This window comes from Chrysemys picta, chromosome 6, assembly GCF_011386835.1.
Source record: "Chrysemys picta bellii isolate R12L10 chromosome 6, ASM1138683v2, whole genome shotgun sequence".
Taxonomy (NCBI): Eukaryota; Metazoa; Chordata; order Testudines; family Emydidae; genus Chrysemys; species Chrysemys picta.
This window is the reverse complement of record NC_088796.1, coordinates 101,019,016-101,038,627: the sequence shown is the minus strand read 5'-3', so window position 1 is coordinate 101,038,627 and position 19,612 is coordinate 101,019,016. Positions and strand designations below refer to the sequence as shown.

General features: G+C 41.1%; 1 protein-coding gene across 3 annotated transcripts in view; it reads left to right on the top strand.

Annotated features, from left to right (window-relative positions):
* The window catches only part of LOC101946027 (TLE family member 1, transcriptional corepressor), a 109,680-nt gene that overhangs the window by 25,580 nt on the left and 64,488 nt on the right, over positions 1–19,612 (top strand). For all 3 annotated transcript variants that reach the window (XM_008168488.4, XM_042850555.2, XM_008168489.4), the window contains one exon: positions 19,361–19,565. In XM_008168488.4, the coding sequence (XP_008166710.2) occupies positions 19,361–19,565 (205 nt within the window). The remainder of the gene's footprint in view (positions 1–19,360; positions 19,566–19,612) is intronic.

Here is a 19,612-nt window from a genome sequence, read left to right as displayed (position 1 = left end):
AAAGAAATAGTAATTTAACGGTTTAGACATCTATTATGAGTGTGAAAGATCATGAAAGACTTCTTTAAAATGCAAATAGGCTGAAGCATTCTCCAACAGTATAAGGTACAATCAAGTAGCACTATGGCATCATAGTGCTAAAGATATTTCTGTACCATAAATGTTGGGGATGGGAAGAAAGTTAAGCATTTTCTCAGCAGATGTTCAGTTAGGTGTTCTCCCTGACTTGGTAAAATCTGCATTCTTGGCATTTCTGTCTGAGCACTGATTTTCTTTCCTTCTTTAAAAAAAGGATTGTGATTCCCTGACATGGTATAATGATTCAAAATAACTGTTTCCAAATTCAGTCTTGCCTCATTAATTTAGTTATTAAAGAGTTTGTGTTTCCATTGGGTGCACATATTGGGTTGGGGGAGGAGGGGAAGCAAAACCAAACCTTGTAATTTAGTGGACGCTAAAAAAAATTAGATCTTTGTAAAAATTAGATCTTTTGTAAAAATCCACACGGTTGAGCAACGTGGTTAAACCGACTTAAGTCTCTTTGTAGGCAGCACTTGGTCGACAGAAGAATTCTTTCATTAACCTAGATATCACCTCTCGGGAGAATCCCTCCCATCAGCCCAGGTAGTGTCTACAGTTGAAGCACTACAGCATCACAGTTGTGACACTGTAGTATTTTAAGTGTAGAGAAGCCTTAAGACTTGTTTCTTGATAGGCCACTTTTAAAATACAAACACACTACTACTTTAGTTACTTGAGAAAATTGAATTTAGAGCAGGACTGCAAGATATTGTGGGGGGAGGAGGGGAATTATCTATCTAATGTAAAGGCAATTTTTAGTCAGTGTGTATAAAGAAAGTATATTTAGATTGGAGGAATAATGAGTTGCATTCAGAAACTTTAATGAGTAAAAATAAAATTCAGGTACTGTAACTTCTTTAATTAGATGTTGGAAGATCAATTGTGAGATGTGTGTTCGTGAACACACTCATTCACAGCCCCTTACTAATGGTTACTGAAATGTGTTATTGGGATCGTCTGATTACTTATGTCAAGCCGCTACATGTTAGTTTGGCTGAGCTAAGTATTTTACTTTTCAGCCATTGTACCTGTCTGTACATGTTCAGCCATTGTACATGTCTGTTGTTTTTTGAATTACACCAGTCAGTGTTCATTGTATTACTGGTTTTCACTAAAGTCGATTGAGTGAAGTAGTAGATTTGCGAGATAATTAAATGAAAAGTTTTGATTGTAAAGGATAGGTGCACCTGTTAACTCCTTGGCACCACTGATTTCAGAACTTTGCCTGAAGTCTGTTTGGGGGCTGGGGAGAATCCAGATCATGGCATGAAAGGATTAAGTGGATTATCATGGTAGAACTTGAAGGGATTTTTTTTTTTTTTTTTAGATATGATTAAGCAGCAAGCTGGAAAATCAAAGATGCCTATCAGCTCACACCAGGAGGAGCTAAGGGACAGTTATAATTAGTCTATCCCACTGTCAGCAATAATGTAATTTTGCAAGATTTATATATGGGCAACATTAATAAAATCCAGTCATTTATATAAAGTGTACATTCTTAATTTAGAACTACAGATCTGTAAATTGGAAAGGTATTTTAGTATAGAGAATGTAGCATACAGACGTGAATACTTAGTTTGACATTAGTTGCTAATGGTTCTGTGAAATGTATCTTTTTGGATTGACAGTACTTTTCAAGACAGATTGAGTTGTAGACCTCCAAAAGCGCTCTCCACTGTTGCATGAGGTGATTGGCTAAAGGATTAGCAAACTGCTGAATTATTTTTCTCTCCTTGGCTGTGGTTGCCAGCTATCTCTGGGATGGTAGTGTGTGAAGCTTAAGAGGATGAGGTTAACCTCTTGAGGGTTTATTCTTATGAGTGTGTAGTTAATCCTTGGAAAGCCTATAAATAACTAGGCTGTATGTTTTGTTATAAAATAGAAATACAGACTAGAACAGAAATGAATGCAAAATTCTGTGCAAGGGAAGAGCTAAGCAGCTGTAGCATTACTTTAGATCCTTCTCAGCAGTGATCTGTATTTTGTGCCAAGTGATATTTGGGGGGCGGCGGTTTAAGAGCAATAACTTAATAGTTTTCTGTAAAAAGAAAGCTGAATGCAAGATACTTATGCATCTTTTTGGTACACTTCATAGTGTACTAGCCTATAAGAAGCAAGCTAAAACCTTGCTGTTCAGATATTTATAGTTTTTAAGTACATACAAAAGTGCATACACAAACTTGCTGTTTTGCCTTAAATTATGTGGGATTTGTTACTGTGTATTTGCATTAGATACAAACCAAGTAATCTGTTTCCTTTTAGTTATCACAGCTGAGGCAAGATTCATCATTTCGACATTTTATTACCTGATTTTTCTGCCCCCTCTCCTCCCCCCCACTGAAGTTGTGAGCACCCATTTCTGGAAAATCATGCCACAAAGCTAATTGCTGTTCTCAAAATACACGTTCTTGCAAGATGGCAACAATTATGTATACTCTCTGTGCTACAGCCCAAGCAATGAGCAACATAAATGCAACACTTTCAAATAATATTTAAAGGTGACTTTTAATAATTGTGTATGTGGTTTTTACGTATAAAGAAGACCTGAAAGGGGGCTTAAATGGTGCTTCTATGCAAGAGGTGACCGCATGGTCAGTATCCGAAACATTAGTCAGTGAAATTGAACAGTGTGTTTGGTTTTAAACCTACTAAAAATCCCTTCCCCTCTCCATTGCACAACTTTTATTTTGTCTTTTGTCTTGTCACCACTTCACTAGTTCTCTGTTGTTCAGTCTTCCTCCTAGATAAGACTTTTATAAAGCAAGTAGGTATAGGGAGAACACTTTCAGTCCCTCTACATCGATCTAAATAAGCAAAAAAGGGTAAAATACTCATCACCTTTAGACTGGTGTGTAATTGAGCTAATAATCTCTGCATCTCAAAACAGTATTGACATGCTTGCATTGGTTATATTTTAGAGGTGTAATGACTGAACCTGCAAATAAATGGAGATGGGCAGAATTACAAGGATTATGTGGTTGATTCAACAAAAAATTATTCTTTGCTTTTAGTTGCAGAAGTTTGAGAGCAGAACACATGTGCTGACAGATTTATTCTAGTAATATTCATTAGACCTGTCAAATTCCAGAGCAAATTGCACATATTTGTCTAAAATAGAAAAACATGCTTTAAGTGTTTTAAAGGCTGTTCCTGTATCCCCAAAACAACTCACAAAGTGGATTAGGTAACTGGTTTCAGATGCCAGCCTGTAGGTTCAGTCCAGATGTAACAATCTAGTTCCATGATGGAGTAAGATACTACAGAATATACCCGCTTGATTAGTTCCTAGATCTTTATGGTTAGGAACGCTCTTTGAATGTCAACGCTCTTTGAATGTCGCTTCTCGGCTCTTTGAGCTGTGGTCCAAGTGTATTGTCTTCAATGTTTGGGGACACCCTTAGCAAATAAGAGAGAAATGTTTTCCCAACTAGAGCCTGCACTCTGCCGTGTGTACTTCCCTTTAAGGTACTTCACCCTCTCCCCTTTGTTCTCTCTCCCCTTTGTACTGTTCTCCTTGGTCCAATAGTCCAGGCTCTCTCCTTCCTGTTTTTTTTTTTTTTTTTTTGTTCCACCAATGCTGACCTCAGCCCCTTCTTCCTGCCACTTAAAAAATAATAATAATAATAAAAAAAATCTCTTGTGTGTTCCAACTTCCTTCATTTTATTTCCCTTTCTTTTCTACTATTGTAAGGTCTTTGAGCCAAAGACCACGTCTTATTTGTGCAAGTGTCTGTCACACCTGTAGTGCTATATAACTATATATACTATAAGTATTAAAAATTTAATTAAAATAATTACTCAATGAAAGCTTAACTGCTGATCGTATTAAGCAGGAAAACCCATCCAGTGTGCTTATTCAGAGTTGGATGAGTGACAAATACAGAGGGTGGGGCCGTTCAGCCCCACTGTTTCAAAAAGTGCACTGTTATACTCTGCACTGTGGAGCCCTACAGTAAAATCTTTCATCTTCCTGACATTGGGCCTGGGCTTGTCCTTTGAGAGCCAGAAGGGAGGGAGGAGAGAACCTAGGTGTTGCTGGATTTCTAGGCATTCTTCCCAGAGGTTTAGAAAGAGGAAGAGCTGCTGTACCTTCTCCTACTGACTGCTCAGGAAAGAGAGAAAAAGCAGTACAGTATTCCCAAGTTTCACCTCACTTAAACTACTTGCAAAATCGGACATAAAAATACAGAAGTGTCACAGCACACTATTACTGAAAAATTGCTGACTTTCTCATTTTTTACCATAGAATTATAAAATATATAATTCCCAGTTTGAGAAACACTCCTATAGTGTATAGAGCAGTATAAACAAGTCATTGTCCGTATGAATTTTAGTTTGTACTGACTTTGCTAGTGCTTTTCATGTAGCCTGTTGTAAAATTAGGCAAATATATAGATGAGTTGCTGTACCCACTGAAGAGCTCTGCAAACCCCCAGAGGTATGTGTACCCCTGGTTGAGAACCACTTCCTTAAAGTAAAATGAAGAGTGTATTAAAATAAAATAAGGGGTTACAATAATGTAATGCTAGTCTGTGCATGAAAAGAATAAGATCTAGAGATACCATAAGAGGGAGATACCAAAGCATTCAGGAGCAAGCAGAGCAGTCCATCTGATAAGAAGCCTAGGGAGGAAGCAGCAAATCATCTGCTCCCACCGGATGAGTCTTCATTAGACTTTATTTATTTATTTTTAAACCTGGATTTAACTGAGGTATTTGTTTGTAGAGGCTGGTGTGGACACCCCACACATGTTTGTTCTTTACCCAAGGGCGTTCATCCATGGGAACTGAAGGGAAGAACAAATGTTTGCCTCCTGGAACAAATGTGTGGGGAGTGTTCACACTAACCTTTGCCAGTTAATGTGAGATTAATGAACAAATTTGTAGACAATTGACTCAAGTTAAAGTCTACTGAAGATAACCAGAAGCATCTTTCTTGCGGCTTATGTTTTCATTGCCAAAACTGTGTGTTTTACACAGATTGGTACCTTTGGTGTAAAATTCTAGTTAAGACCAGGCACAGGCAGACTTTACCCAGTGTAGCTAGTCGAGGTCAACCTTGTATCCAGTCCACTCACCTTCACTAGGGACTTTTTACAACAAACACACATACCCCAGTGAACACACAGCCTCTTTGGGGCCTTGATGTAGGGGTAAGAGTGGGAATAGTTTGAGATTCTCTTGAAATGTGGGGTGGGGAAGATTGCAAAGAAGATAATGGAAGAAATCGTGAACATAAGGAAAGATACGATTGACAAAGGAGGATGGAAAAGGAAGAGAAATGGCAGTAGTTCTGAATCTTCTGCTTCTTGGCCTCTCATGGAGTAGTAAAGATTCCTATCACGTAGATGTTCTGTTGAGGGTCTCGTGTCCCTAACTTTGTAGATCAAGGCAGTGTGTGTGTGATGCGTGGGTCTTAATTCATTAATGTATGTATATATACCTCTGCAGAGTGAGTTTGACACCCTTGTTTCACCCTGAGTTGAACTAGTTTTAGAATTGGAATTAATTTGGAGGGGTGAGCTGGGAGGGAGTTGCTTTTAGCTAGTGTTTCATTTTCCTACTTAACCTCCCCCATCCCAGACAAACAAGTTTGAGATAATTTAAGGACACTAACAAAGTGGTGGTTTTTGAGATGAGCAGTTGAGTATTAGTTTAAAGTATGGGTTGACTGAAGAACAAGGCAGGAGCTCTGAAACATTAGCTGATTTCATAGGGAAAATGTGAAGAACAGTCATAAGCCATTCTGCTAATACACCTCTACCCTGATATAACGCGACCCGATATAACACGAATTCGGATATAATGCGGTAAAGCAGTGCTCCGGGGAGGGCGGGGCTGTGCACTCCGGTGGATCAAAGCAAATTCGATATAACACGGTAAGATTTTTTTGGCTCCCGAGGACCGCATTATATCGGGGTAGAGGTGTATAAGGTTAGCCTCCATACGAAAGGCGTTTGCTTTAAAACAAGGTAAACTTACTAATAATTTTCGGTTTTGTAATTTGACATCATTATGTTTTAACATCAGTCATCTCCACAAAAACAAATGGTGCCAAACAGGATTATGATTTTGTGAGAAGGCAAAATAAGTGGCAAGAGCAATAAAGATCCTGTTTTCATGCATTTGTCTATAAGAAAGCAGGAAAGAGAAATAAGATTTTACCCCTGAGATATTTTAGGCTTTTAAATAATAGCTAAGTCCCATTATCACTCATGAGCTATATGTATGAAATTTGTAGGTTTAGATAGTTTTGCCAATACTACCCCTCTGTAGACTTAAATCTCTTAGCAGGGTCACATTTTGTGTAGTTTATAAATAGAACAGGTTTGCTGAAGACACTATTCCCTTGTTTTGAAGAGACATTCTTTTCCCCCACACAGGGCACTATAACTTGTTCACATAATGGAGATCTTTCAAATAACTTGTGCAGAGCTAAAAAGATTTCATTCTCAGCTATCTAGCTGTAGATGTAGCAATGTGCACTTTCCTGTTTGTTTTCCTGTGGCATACTATAGCTTCAAATCCCAACAAATAAAATCTGAGCCTAGAAAGAAAGAGGAAGTAAAGGAACTGAAATAAGTACAGAGAGTTCAAAACAGTGGATTGAGTTAAATCAAAGTTATTTTAAGTCACTAATTTTTAATCATGATTTAAATCCGCAAACAAGAAAACTTGATTTAAATAATTTTAATTAAAAAGCACAAATGCAAAAGAGTGTTTTATAAACAAAGGTTGATTTGCATTGGTTCGTGATCATTAAAATACATTGATCTGCTATTAGATAACAGCCTTTACACTAAATTTATGCAGTTGTACAGCTTAACTTGCATTTATTTAGATTCTTAATGTTTACATTTTTTTGTTATAGTAAAAAGGGTGAATAATGCATGTCTTATTCACTGGATGAATTTTTATTTGTGATTTGTCAGTCTCTTCAGATGGGAATGCAATTAAATGAACAAAACTAGCATTTCAAATTTTATTAAATAAAGCTACCTTAAAAGTGCCTTGATTTTTTTTGTTTTGTTTTGTTTTCAAAACATGTCTTGCATTTAGAACTAATGGATTTTTTTAAAAAAGGAAGTATTATCTGTAGTTAATTAATTGAACTGGTTTTCTGGTCCCTGTGTCCTTCAGGATTTTAAAAGTAGTAGATCTCACCCTCACACTTAGTTTTTATTTATAGATTGAAAGAGGACACCAAGATTTTCCACTTCTTCAACTTCCAGTTGGTTTCTTAACTTTGAATGAACTAGTCATTGAACTGAGCTAGTTGAATAAACTGAAATTAAGAAAATATTCTCTCTCCATTTTCAGGAAAGGCTACTGCTGTCAAAAACAGGTTTTGCACATCAGTGAACTCTTTAGTTCCAGGTGCTTAACCACTGACTTCCACCAGTTCAGTGGTTTGACTTCCTTTAAAACTTAGCAGCAATCATGTACTGCTTAATATTATTTTTGTATTTAAATTAAATGATTTTAATAAGGTTGGACCTTAACGTAAGTTGTCAATTTCAAAGCTAGTTGAAAAAAGATCTTAAAAAAACAACAAAAAATATTTAAAAAATCAGGTTTAAGTAAGATTGAGGGGAGGGGGGAAGTATTTTTAATCCATCCTAGTTCTAAAGGAATTAGATGAAAATTAAGCAATGAAGGTAGCAGCTAACTTTTTTCACTTTTCATAAATGAACTCCGATAGGGAGAAACTAGCCAACAGTTGGGCTATGATATTATTGAACATAGAAATACAACTAATTTGACAGCTTCATGGACAAACACCCCAGCCTCATGGATACCGTGGTTAGATAGTTCAAAAAAAAGAACACATCACAATGATTGGGAAAACGTACTCTTCTCTGCTGACTGTCTCTCATTGGAATAACCCAGGATGGAAGTGTATGGTGTCCAAAAGATAAATTTGAGGAACATTCAGCATCTGCTGTCATTGGAAATCCTGGGATAATTGTCCTTAATGTGGGCCTTTTTACACACTTATACTAGTATTGGGCTTTGTTTTGGTATACAATGTACTTGACAAAGTTCTTTATGCTAATCAAGACTGTACTCCAGGACACTCTTTCCCCCAGACTACCTTAAGCACTCTAGGTCTCTAGCTGAAACATTTTTCTTTTAAGTGTGGCTGTGGAAGTACAGATAAGGGGCAATAGTGCTTAGGCCTGCTGTATCTTATGAGGTAGCTACAACTTTCCTGGCTGCTAATATGCTTTTCAGTGAGCAACTAGGTGGTTTGAGCATTGGCCTGCTAAACCCAAGGTTGTGAGTTCAATCTTTGAGGGGGCCATTTAGGGAACTGGGGATTGAGTTGGGGATTGGTCCTGCTTTGAGCAGGGGGGTTGGACTAGATGACCTCCTGAGGCCCCTTCCAACCCAATCATATTCTATGATTCTAAGAGTTCGATTTCTTTTGGACTGTGCTTCCTAAAGAGTAAGCGGCTGTATACAGCTCCAGCTGGAGACCCAAAGTGGCCTTCAAGAATAGCCCCAAAATCAGTGGGTTTAACCTTGAGGCGACAGAGGTGTATGTTATGTGACTAGCTATGTATCCTTGAAGAGTGGTGACCATTTTTGAGCTAGCTGGAGCTGAAAAGGTGTTCCTAGCCACTGCTGCTTTTATTACCATTCAGGTATATTGAGGAGTCCAAGAAAACCCTAAGATTGCCTTAGCTATCATGAGTTTCCAAAGCTGTGGGTTTTTTAAAATTAGGTGCTTACATTTAAACAAGGTGACACTAGCGCACATGGGGATGAAGAGGCAGTGAGGCTGAGTGTAGCAATACATGTTTGCCTTCTGCCCCCTCAGAAAGCCGGACAGACTTTGTTTTGGCTGAATTTGGAAAATCTTTCTAGCAAGAACAGTATTTCAAGGCTTTAAACAGTGTCTGTGCTTACCCAAGCATGCTTCAGGAAATCTCCCACCTTTTCAGTACCACTGGGACAGCTCCAGTGGTAGTAACAATGGAAATAGCGCTAATGCGGGAAGGGCATAAGTGCCTTTACCACTGTGTTGTATGGACATGCTTAGAGCTAGTGGCTGTGACATGGTGGTAGAAATAATAGTCTTTTCTGTGTTAGTACTAGAATCCTACCACCATCAATGGAGCTGCCCTAGTAGTAGTGCAGAGTCAGAGACTTCCTGAAAAATGATTACATAGACAAGCAAGTAATCACAGGTGTTAGAACACTTTCAGAACCGCTCTCATCATTCTCCATAGGTAGCAGAATCCTGGAAGGCCAAAAGTCCTTTGGACTCCATGCTCACTAGGATTGATGTAAAGATGGAAGTGGGAAATAGGACTATAAAGGCGGGGGTGTTTTCACTCAGCTATCTATCTCAATGCAGCTTTGAAGTATGGGAATGCACTTCTTCCTTCCCTTTTAATTTCGGCACCAATTGCTAACAGGAGGGTGTGCAGAAAAGTCCACCCTTCTTAGTTATGACCCTGTTCATTCTGGGGCCAGTTCAGTATGTGAGATGCAATGACATAGCCTTTTTTTGTAGCCTTTTGTATGGTAAGAGACATTAATGGCTGCTGGAAGAAACATATGTCTGAGACAGAATACATATTGCAAAATGTAAACTGTCATTATGACCCGAGAGAGGTTGAGTTACAGGAATTAGGGTGGGAATTGGGGTAAATTTAGATAAAACTTGTATAACCACTCAGAAACTAAGCTAGGTTTGTTCTCTAGGAAAGTGCCATTACTTCCTCCAAACTCAGTGTAGGTGTTCCTATTTTAATTTGCAATTTACAAATGTATTTACAAACAGTATGACTTTCTGCTCAGAGTGCATGTTGCACATCTTTGACCTTGCATTCTCTAATGGAAACACGCAGCAGCATGTACATAAAACACAAAAACCAAACACAGCATTACAATACAGATGCACTTCCTCCCCTAGGGAAACGATGTGAGAATGAATACCATGTAACAGATATTAGTTACATCACTTAATACGACACTGGAAAGTGGTCAGACACTATACTGATGAGGACAGTATAAGAACTTGCATAGAATGAATAAATATTTCATATGCTCATATACGTTCTTCATAGTTGTGCATCCCTGTCCCCCGATTTGATTAGATGTACTTATTATTGGGAGAAACCATCTGGATCTAATATTTTTGCTTATAGTCCAGATTTCTAGGGTTGCAGTAGAGATGGCATAGAACTTCAACTAGCACAAAAGAAGGTGGCAGAAAGACTTGTGGCTGTGTAGGAGGGAGCTTTAGTTTTTGAGGTTAAATCTGGCAATAGCACTAATTATCTCTCTTCTACTCATCTTGAGTTTCACCAGGGTAGTCTGAGGTTACCACTCTGTACATAATAGGCATTGAGAATAGGGGTCAGGCTTCTACTTGGGTGGTGAAACTGTCTGCACTAGCTTTGCTGTTTGGTAGCTGTTGATCTGTGGCTTGGGAGATAGCCCTGCAAATTCTACTTGCACCAGGGCCTGACTGCAGGAGGACAAATTCCAGTTTAAAAGTCTGCATCTACCCCATGTCCAGACTGAGCATACTTCACCTTTTGTGAGTCTGTAACCTGGTCTCCGCCCAATCAGGTAACCTCTGTGCCTGTTCATTTCTAAGTCCCTGGCTGCTGGTTTTCCCCTCCACACCCTGACTCTAGACTGCTGATCAAAGCAGGGACACAGAAGCTACATCTGCCCATAATGAGACTAGCAGGATCTGTAGTTTAGGACATTTTTAGTGGTGGGCTGTGGATCACCCTATAGGAAGAGCAGAGTATGTACTACCTATAACCATTTTCAGAGCTTGGTGCAAAATGCATGTTTTTGAAAAAGCCTACTTGCAATCCTAGGAACTACGAGGAGTGTGTAAAGGTATAGTAGTGGCATGTATACTCTACTGTCTTTATATAATGTGTGCACATGCGACAAGGTGGAGCTCTCCTGAGATGGTAGTGTCTCTCTCCCCTCCCCCCCCCCCCACTTGCTCTACCTCAGCTCCTTGATGCAGCATAGATAAGGAACGTATACAGCATTAGTCACCTTAATATCTAGGCACTACACTTGATAAATAAGGGGCACAAGACATAGATCTTCTAGGGCTCAGCCACTTGCCTAGAAACTAAATATGCTTCAGTTACAAGTGACTGAGCCCCAGAAGGTGAAAGCAGCGACTGCTCTTTCTGCATCTCGTGCCCTTTATTTTTTTTTTTTTTTTTTGTCCAATGGCAAGATATTAAGGTGATGGATGATTTGTACATACCTTATATCAAATTGCATAGAGGAGCTGAGGAAGAACAAGTGAGGAGAGACTACTGCTGGGGAGATCTCCACCTTATGTATGCACAAGTGAGAGAGACTACCGGTTTGGGAGCTCTTCTGCAAGTACTGCAGTACTAAAGGAGGGGTGGAACTTCTGCTTCTGCCTCTGCTTGGCAGGGAGGCAGAACAAAGAACGTTACTAGCAAATGGCATGGAATACCTCAATTTTTTTACATTGTCAGGAACTGGGAAAAGAGGGGAGTGATGGAAGAAGCTAGGAGGTGGGTGTAGGGGGGAGAGTGTTGTAGAGGAATGTGGGATCTGGGCAGGAAGAGGATGACTGATAGCTTAGGACTTGTCTAAGTGAACAGCAAGATGGGGCGTAAATCTGCCCCCACTAGTGTGCTGTGCAGTAAGGGCTAGTCTACACTGGCAATGCTAAAGCGCTGCTGGGGCAGTGCTGCCATGGCAGCACTTTAACATGCCTTGTATGCTCGTGGCACAGTTATAAAAAAACAAAAAAACCACCCACCTCAATGAGGGGTGTAGCTCCCAGCTCTGGGGCACTGTTTACACTGGCGCTTTACAGTGCTGCAACTTGCTGCGCTCAGGGGGGTGTTTTCACACCTTGGAGCAAGAAAGTTTCAGCTCTGTTAATTGCCAGTGTAGACAAGCCCTAAGTGTTCGCTTAGACAAGTCCTTAGAAACCTAATGTAATAACTGTGTAGAGAGGAGAATGGGATCCTGGCAAAGATTGCTCGCCTTGGGAGCCCTGGATTAAATTCCCTACTCCACTACAGGCTTCCTGTGTGACCGTGGGCAAGTTACTTTAGGACCAGATCCTCAAAGTTACTTGGCTGTTCCTCCACTCAACACCTAACCGATAGGTGCCCTATGCCCCAAGCTATGTGCCCACACTCCCTATACAGTGCATGAGGGGAGAGAGAGAGATGCCTAAGAAAGAAATCCTCAGAAGTCAGCTGATGGGAAGCCACCTAAGTTAGTCAGCAGTGAAATGCTGGGGAAGGGAGTGGGGAGAGGCTTATGTGCCTGGCTGACAGGCTGGAGATAAATGCTTCCCTGTGCTTGGGATCAGTCATGAACCCTGTCCAGCAGTTAGGTGCCTGACCCAGGTCAACTGTTTAGGTAGCCCATGAGCTAGCAGCCAAAACCATTTGCACAAAATAGACACATTTAACAGTTTTTACAATAAGAAAGTCCCCACAATAGCTAGTAGGCCAAGGATTAGGACATTCACTGCACGTGTGGGAAACCAAGGCCTGATTTGGAGCAGGGACTTGAATCCTGGTTTCCCACATCCTGGGTGAGTGCCCTAATCCCCAGGAAAGAGAGGGAAGACACACATGCATATATCCTACTTTGTCCCCATGTGTCTTGTGCTGGCTGTGCTGTACTGGCCCCCTTCCGCTATCAATGGCCTGCATCTGGCCTTACTTCTGCGGGGTCTGACGGTTCCTGTCCATACTCAGTACAGTACTGGGTTGTGCTAAAGAGAGAAGTGCTTCCCCTGCAAAGCTTCAGGGCCTCTGTAGCTTTGACCTGAGGTATTGCTAACAAGCTATTTGGAGCTGTGGGATTGTGTCAGGGCTTAGGTGGCTTTGCAAATGCCAACTGGTGGAAACTTTGGGGACTTAGGTGCCTACAGCATTAGGTGGCAGCTCAGTGGTGGCTTTGAAAATGTCAGTGTCTAAGGATCTTTGTCAATCTTGGCCCAGGTCTTGCCTTACCTCAGCTTCCTGTCTATAAAATAGGGGGTAACAGTACTTCCCTACCTCACAGGGTGTAGTAAGGATAAATACATTAGAGTATGAGGTACGACTGTGGTGGGAGCCAAATAAGTACGTAAGATATAGACATAGGAACTCCAGGCTAGATCAGTCTGTATGGGTAAGTACAATCATATGCTAATGGGACACATCTCTGAAGACTTATAAAGAAGTTTAACGTGCTAACCATAAGAGAAATATTAGTGGTTTGAATCATTAGAACCTCTGTGTTTAATAGATATGAATAATCTAGACTTAAAAAGCACCTTTCAAAGCAAAGGATTCTAAATCTTATTACAAATGTGGAGTCTTGCTCTGAAACCCTTAGTAATGTGGCCCAGTGAAGTTACTCTCTGGTAAATTTGGTGGAATGTGGCCCTTGATTGATTTATATATAAAATCATCTCGTCCACAGAAATGCAATTGCCTCAGAATTTGCAACATAGCCTCTGTTTTGGTAGCATACAACGTACTACACAGCAGTTGAAGAATGCAAGAACTTTGGAAATGTAAAACTACAAGAGAATTTAAAGTAGGCCATGGGTATTTAGACACTTAAGAAATCACACTATATAGATCAGGGATCGGCAACCTTTGGCACACAGCTTGCTGGGGTAAGTACCCTGGCAGGCTGGGCCCGTTTGTTTATCTGCCGCGTCTGCAGGTTCGGCCGATCGCGGCTCCCACTGGCCATGGTTCGCCGTCCCAGGCCAACGGGGGCTGCGGGAAGCTGTGCGGGCCGAGGGAAAAGCTGGCCGCCGCTTCCCGCAGCCCCCATTGGCCTGGAACGGCGAACCGCAGCCAGTGGGAGCCACGATCGGCCGAACCTGCAGATGCAGCAGATAAACAAACGGGCCCAGCCTGCCAGGGTGCTTACCCCAGCAAGCTGCGTGCCAAAGGTTGCCGATCCCTGATATAGATGTATAAAAAGCTTACAATTTAAATAGAGTAGATGAGGAGTCAAAGAAAGGAAGAAGTATCACCATTTTGCAGATGGGGAACTAATGCACAGAGATTAAGCTTGGCCAGTATATCTCAGGAAACCCCTGACAGAGCTAGGGATTTGCCCTAGATTTACTTGGTCGCCGTCCCATACTTTAAACAAAACTATCTTTCTTAATGACTAGAGTTGAACTTTGACAACACCCTTATTCCAAACCAGAGGACCAGTGAAATATTGCCCTCTAATAGGTTAACTGAGTTTTTTAATACTTGGTCTTTTGGGCTGTTTTTGATGGTGAGGGGAAATTGGGACAGAAGTTTTGAGGAAATAAAATGCTGTTTGAATCAGCTTTCAAATGATAAACTGAATTGTTCTTTTGTCAATATTAAAAGGATTTTGGGAGGCGGGGAGAGGTGGTTGTAACAAAGCAGTTCTGGTTCAATTAGAGATTATTTTTAAATCAATACTGTGGTTAATTACCACAATACAATTGCTTGTGCATGCATCATTGCAATCTCTTCTCTCCTCCCTCTCTCTCTTCCTCCTCCCCTCTCCCCCCTCCCCCCCCCCCCCCCCCCGAAACCGGACACAGCTCTTGCTCTGCAAGTAATGATAGTAATTGGTGGTAAGACAGACCTGTTACTCATCCTTTTGAGCACATTTCTTATGGCAGGTGTCTAGATTTTAATTAAGTGCTAATGAGCATGCCTAGCAGACTGTGATACTCGACTGACTTTTTCAGTGTTATGGCTCACTATTGCTGAGCTCTTAAAAAGAGACCGAGAAGGCATTAGTATCTTTGAAGTGACAGGAAAGTGATTATATGCATAATATAATTGTTGCCATCATCTAAAGCGGTGAATGCCTACTTTGTAAATATGTCCTCTGATCGTTGCTGTTATCCATTCTCCTGCTCCCTCTTTTCATTTTCCCCATTGCAGACAGCATAGACTCTCTGTTTGGAGTGGGTGCTGGGGAAGAGCACTAAGATATCTTAGGCTTTGTCTACACTGGCACTTTGTCAGCAAAATTTTTGTCGTTCAGGGGTGTTTTTAAAAAAAAACAAACAAAAAAAACACCTGAATGATGAAAGTTTTACCGATGAAAATTGCCTGTGTGAACAGTGCTTTGTCAGCGGAAGCGCTCTCTCCTGCCGACAAACAGCAGCTACACTGCGCAGCTTTTAGTGGCATGGCTGTAGTGGCACAGCTGTCTCTAAAAGATGCGTAGTGTAGCCATACCCAAGTAACTGAGTTTTTTCTAATGGACACAGAACATGAGCTCTTTGGGGCTGGGATTGTCTTCATCTGTGTTTCATATAGCACTCTCAGTGCTATGCATGGCTGAAATATAAATAAAGTTTTTAATTGAAGCTAGATTCAAATCAGACACACTCAAGTGCAACAGCTCCAGTGGTGCAGGAGACCAAATTTAGTCCCTTATTTTATAGCAATTATCAATTTCTAATCATTCTGCAGATAGTTAGTTATATAATGGAGAGTCCTTACAAATAAGCCAAGGTCTGTCCCTCTCCTAGTTGTTGACACAACACTGACCAAGATCAGTTCTGTAAAGGATCATGTAGGATTCTTCCGCAGTGGTACTGGAGAAAGTGTTTTCCCCATTGCTGCTGCTTTGAAGGTTTGGTGAAAGCACTTCAGAGTGTACAGCAGGTGAAATGAGTGATTGTGGTCTAAAGAGGAATACCCTACTCTTCTTGATTTTTTTCAAAATAAAATGCATGCCTGGCACCATTATGAATAGATGCAGGAACAGATGGCTGATACCAGACAAATTCAGTTTTGTTAATATTGATATACTCTGAAATGCTTTCACCAAACCTTTACAGCTACTGAACTTAGCTAAAAGGAGAGTGCGGTATAATAGCTGCCCAAAGGGGTGGTGGGGTGGTGTGGGAGAAGGCTAGGTTTAACCCAAGCACTTTAGGTGGTGTACACTAGAGAATGCAGGTTTCTACAACAACAGACTGGAATGCTCATAACATTCCATAAACATTCCAAGTATTGCTACAGCTTCAGTAGCTCTGTGTAAGTCCAGTAACAGCTTTGTTAATGTCAGTTCTGTCTGAACTCTTGGAATACTGCTGTGGCCTGGAAGCTGCACCATTTCAGTCAAGTAGTGTTCCTGGTGTAGTTCCACAATGCTGTGCTCAGTGTTAGGTCTGATCACTCAGAGGATTGGATCAGTCTGCTTGTTAAGGTTACCTACCTACTGGCTGTGTGTGGGCTGGTCTTGGCTCTGCTCCCTTTCCCCTCACTTGACACCCCAACCCCAGGACATTAAAGAAAGAAAGAAACAGCTACTTTAAACCACAATTTCAATGTAACCTTCCCCCCCCCCCCCCCTTCATATATACAAGCCCAAAGACTGTGGGTAGGGGCTAGTGATCCTCTGCAGTCTGTATGGATTGTGTGGAGATGTAGTAAGGCATAACTTTTCCCTTTCCACCATGTGCAATCCTTGTGCAAGATGTTCTTTTTGAAACAATAATTGGATCAAATAATGATGTGAACAGGTGCAAATATGTATCTTATGCTAACATTAGATATGTAATATTGCATAGCTCTGAGAAATGTAACAGATGCTTTATATGTGAACACAAAAAAATATAAAACAAGAAAAAAGAAATGTATTAAAGTTGCAAAGTCAAGCACTCCAAAGTTACTACAGTAGTCTGTGCGACGTTAATTTGGTGTCCTTGTACATGTGTATTATGATGCAATCTTTAATTACATGATCACATGCTGGTTTTTCCACAGGCCTCTTCCCTTAGAGTGCACAGAAATAATTGATCACTTAATGAGCAGCTATTCAGTATTTTGTTTTGTTGTCATTGATCATGCCCCATTTAGTGCATGCTATTCCAACCCTGCTCTGAAGACAGGATTATTAAATTTACTCTTGGGCTTTTCTGTGACGTTCATTGCTGTACTGTTCAAGTGCATCACAAACATTAAATTTATTTTCACAACATCCCAAGGAGGCTGTTTTACGTGGGGAACTGAGGCACAGAGACATTAAGGTCAAACGTGTCTACTAATTATGGGTGCCCAATTTGGGATGCATAGGATCTGATTTTTCAGAGTATTCAGCATTATATGGCACTTTATATGTTCAAAGCATAGTTCCTATTAACTTCAGTTGCAGTTGAGTCCTTTGCACTGTTGTAAATCAGACTCCATGGTCTCAAGTTAGACATATAACGAGGAATACACAATTAGTGAACACCTGTTAAGTTTGGTTTAAGTGACTTGACTAGCATCACATAAGAACTCTGTGGCAGGGGCAGGAATGGAATTTAGTTCTTCAGTGTGGCATTCACCTGCCTTAACCATGAGGCTATCCTTTGTCTTCCTGTAATCCCCTGTCTCATTCAAACTTCTGCACCAAATTAGGCAATGGTCCAGCCCTGCTTCACTGCTAGAGCAGGTCCATCCTGTGCACTGAATGAAGCATGGGTCCTCTGGGGGAAAAAGAGTATGTGATCATGTAATTAAAGACACTCTCATAATGCATACGTGCAGGGAGGGCTGAATTGCATAGGAATCCTTAATTTTGGCATTTCTAACTTTTGAGTGCTTGACTTTGCAAACGTAATGTTCTGTTATTGTAGTGTTGTGTGTGTAGTTTCTTGGATTTTAAAAAAAGCAAACTAACCCCCCACCCCACCACCACCCCGCAATTCCATCCTGTGATGTCATAGTGAGACATATATGGTTCAACAACAGTTTGAAACATTTAGATCCTCTGCCACTTGAGCTTATGGAGTAACTAATAGCACTAGTAGGTTGTCATCTTCTGTGTGGCCCAGCACATTCCAGAGGGGAATGAAACGCACACTTTGTCAGTGAGATTTCACAGATGTTTGCAGACTGCAGAGGAACAGGGAGATATAGGAATCTTAGGTTACATTCCAGGTACTGGAGAGAATTGTCTGTAGTGGTCAGATATTTGTCAAGCCTGACTCCCTTCTGTTCCTCCAGCCTTTCTCAGTTCCAGTCCTGTCTCTCCCCTCCTCTCTGCCTCCCAGACTCTCTGTCCCCATGGCTTCTTGTCCCAGTCTGCTAGCCAGTACCAGTCTCCACACGCTGAGCCTAGACCCACACTCCTTGACTAGTCAGTCCTAGTCTATCCCTCTCCCAGTCCTATTTCTTTCCCTCACCCAATGGCTCCTTGTCCCATTCTGCACCCTCTGCAATGACCTCCTGCCCCACAGTCTGGTTGCTGTTTCCTCTGCACTCAGATCAAGCTACTCTCTTTTCCACACTGCCTTGGTGCTAGTACAGGGTCAACTGAGAGCACAGGAGAGACAAGTCTCCCCGGTCTTAGTTCTTGTGCCCAGGGCCACAGCTGGTCGCAACAGTCAGGAGCAGCAATTACAGGAAAATCCCTGCATCACTGGAATGGCAAGTGAAATCCCTGTGGAAATTAGCTGCCAAATTCTAACAACTGCACATTTAGAAACTTTGATGGATTTACACAGGGGCAGCAAAAGGCACGTCCCTCACCCAAAGGAAACCCCCTGCCAAATTTCAAATCTCAACTTCAAAACAGGAGTTCTCAGTGAACTAATTGAAGGAATTTTTTAACTTGGGCAAAACAACTTATTTCCCCTAATCTTGTTCTTGGAAATGGCAGAACCATTTTTTGCAGAAACTTGCCCAAAAAATTTCAGCTTGAGGCATGCCCCCAGCATGGGAGATTTCATCTTGAATGGTAAAAGTTTGGTAAAATTATAAGCAACTTAAAACAGAGCCTTATAATAGGAAGTGTTAGGCAACCTTAAATAAAGACAGTGGTATATACCTGATCTAGGAAGCTGCACCTGAAATCGAGAGAGGTGTCATAATCCATAAACACCACAATGCTTGTAGGGAGTGCTGTATTTGAATACATGAACTGGTGGTTGCTAGCTAGGTTTTTTTAGTGTAGACACTGAAATATTTTAGGAACACAGGTTCTGTAAAAGCTCAGTTTAAGCATGAAATAATGCAGTCTTGTAGGCTGTCTTTGGTAGACATTTTTTCTTAAAAATGGCCCATTTCAGTGATGATGGGAGTGCTGTTGTAGACCGGACTAATGTGTTTTAGCTACTTTTGTTTAGCTTTACTCATATCAGGAGTAGGTGACACAAAGTGTGGTGGGGTGGAGAGGAAGATAGGGTAAAAATAGGATTGATTATGAATAGTTAACCAACATTTTTCTTCTCTTTTCTTCCTCAACTATGTGCTTCGCATACTTCCTCCTGTGAATAACAATACCATCCATAACAGCAGCAGCAGTTGCAGGCTCAGCATCTTTCCCATGGCCATGGACCTCCAGTGCCTCTTACACCACACCCATCAGGACTTCAGCCTCCGGGAATTCCTCCACTTGGGAGCAGTGCTGGCCTTCTTGCCCTCTCTAGTGCTTTGGGTGGGCAGTCTCACTTGGCAATAAAAGATGACAAGAAGCATCATGATGCAGAACACCACAGAGGTGAGAGGCATGGCAAGCCTGATTAGGACGTTGTCAAATTTGCACAT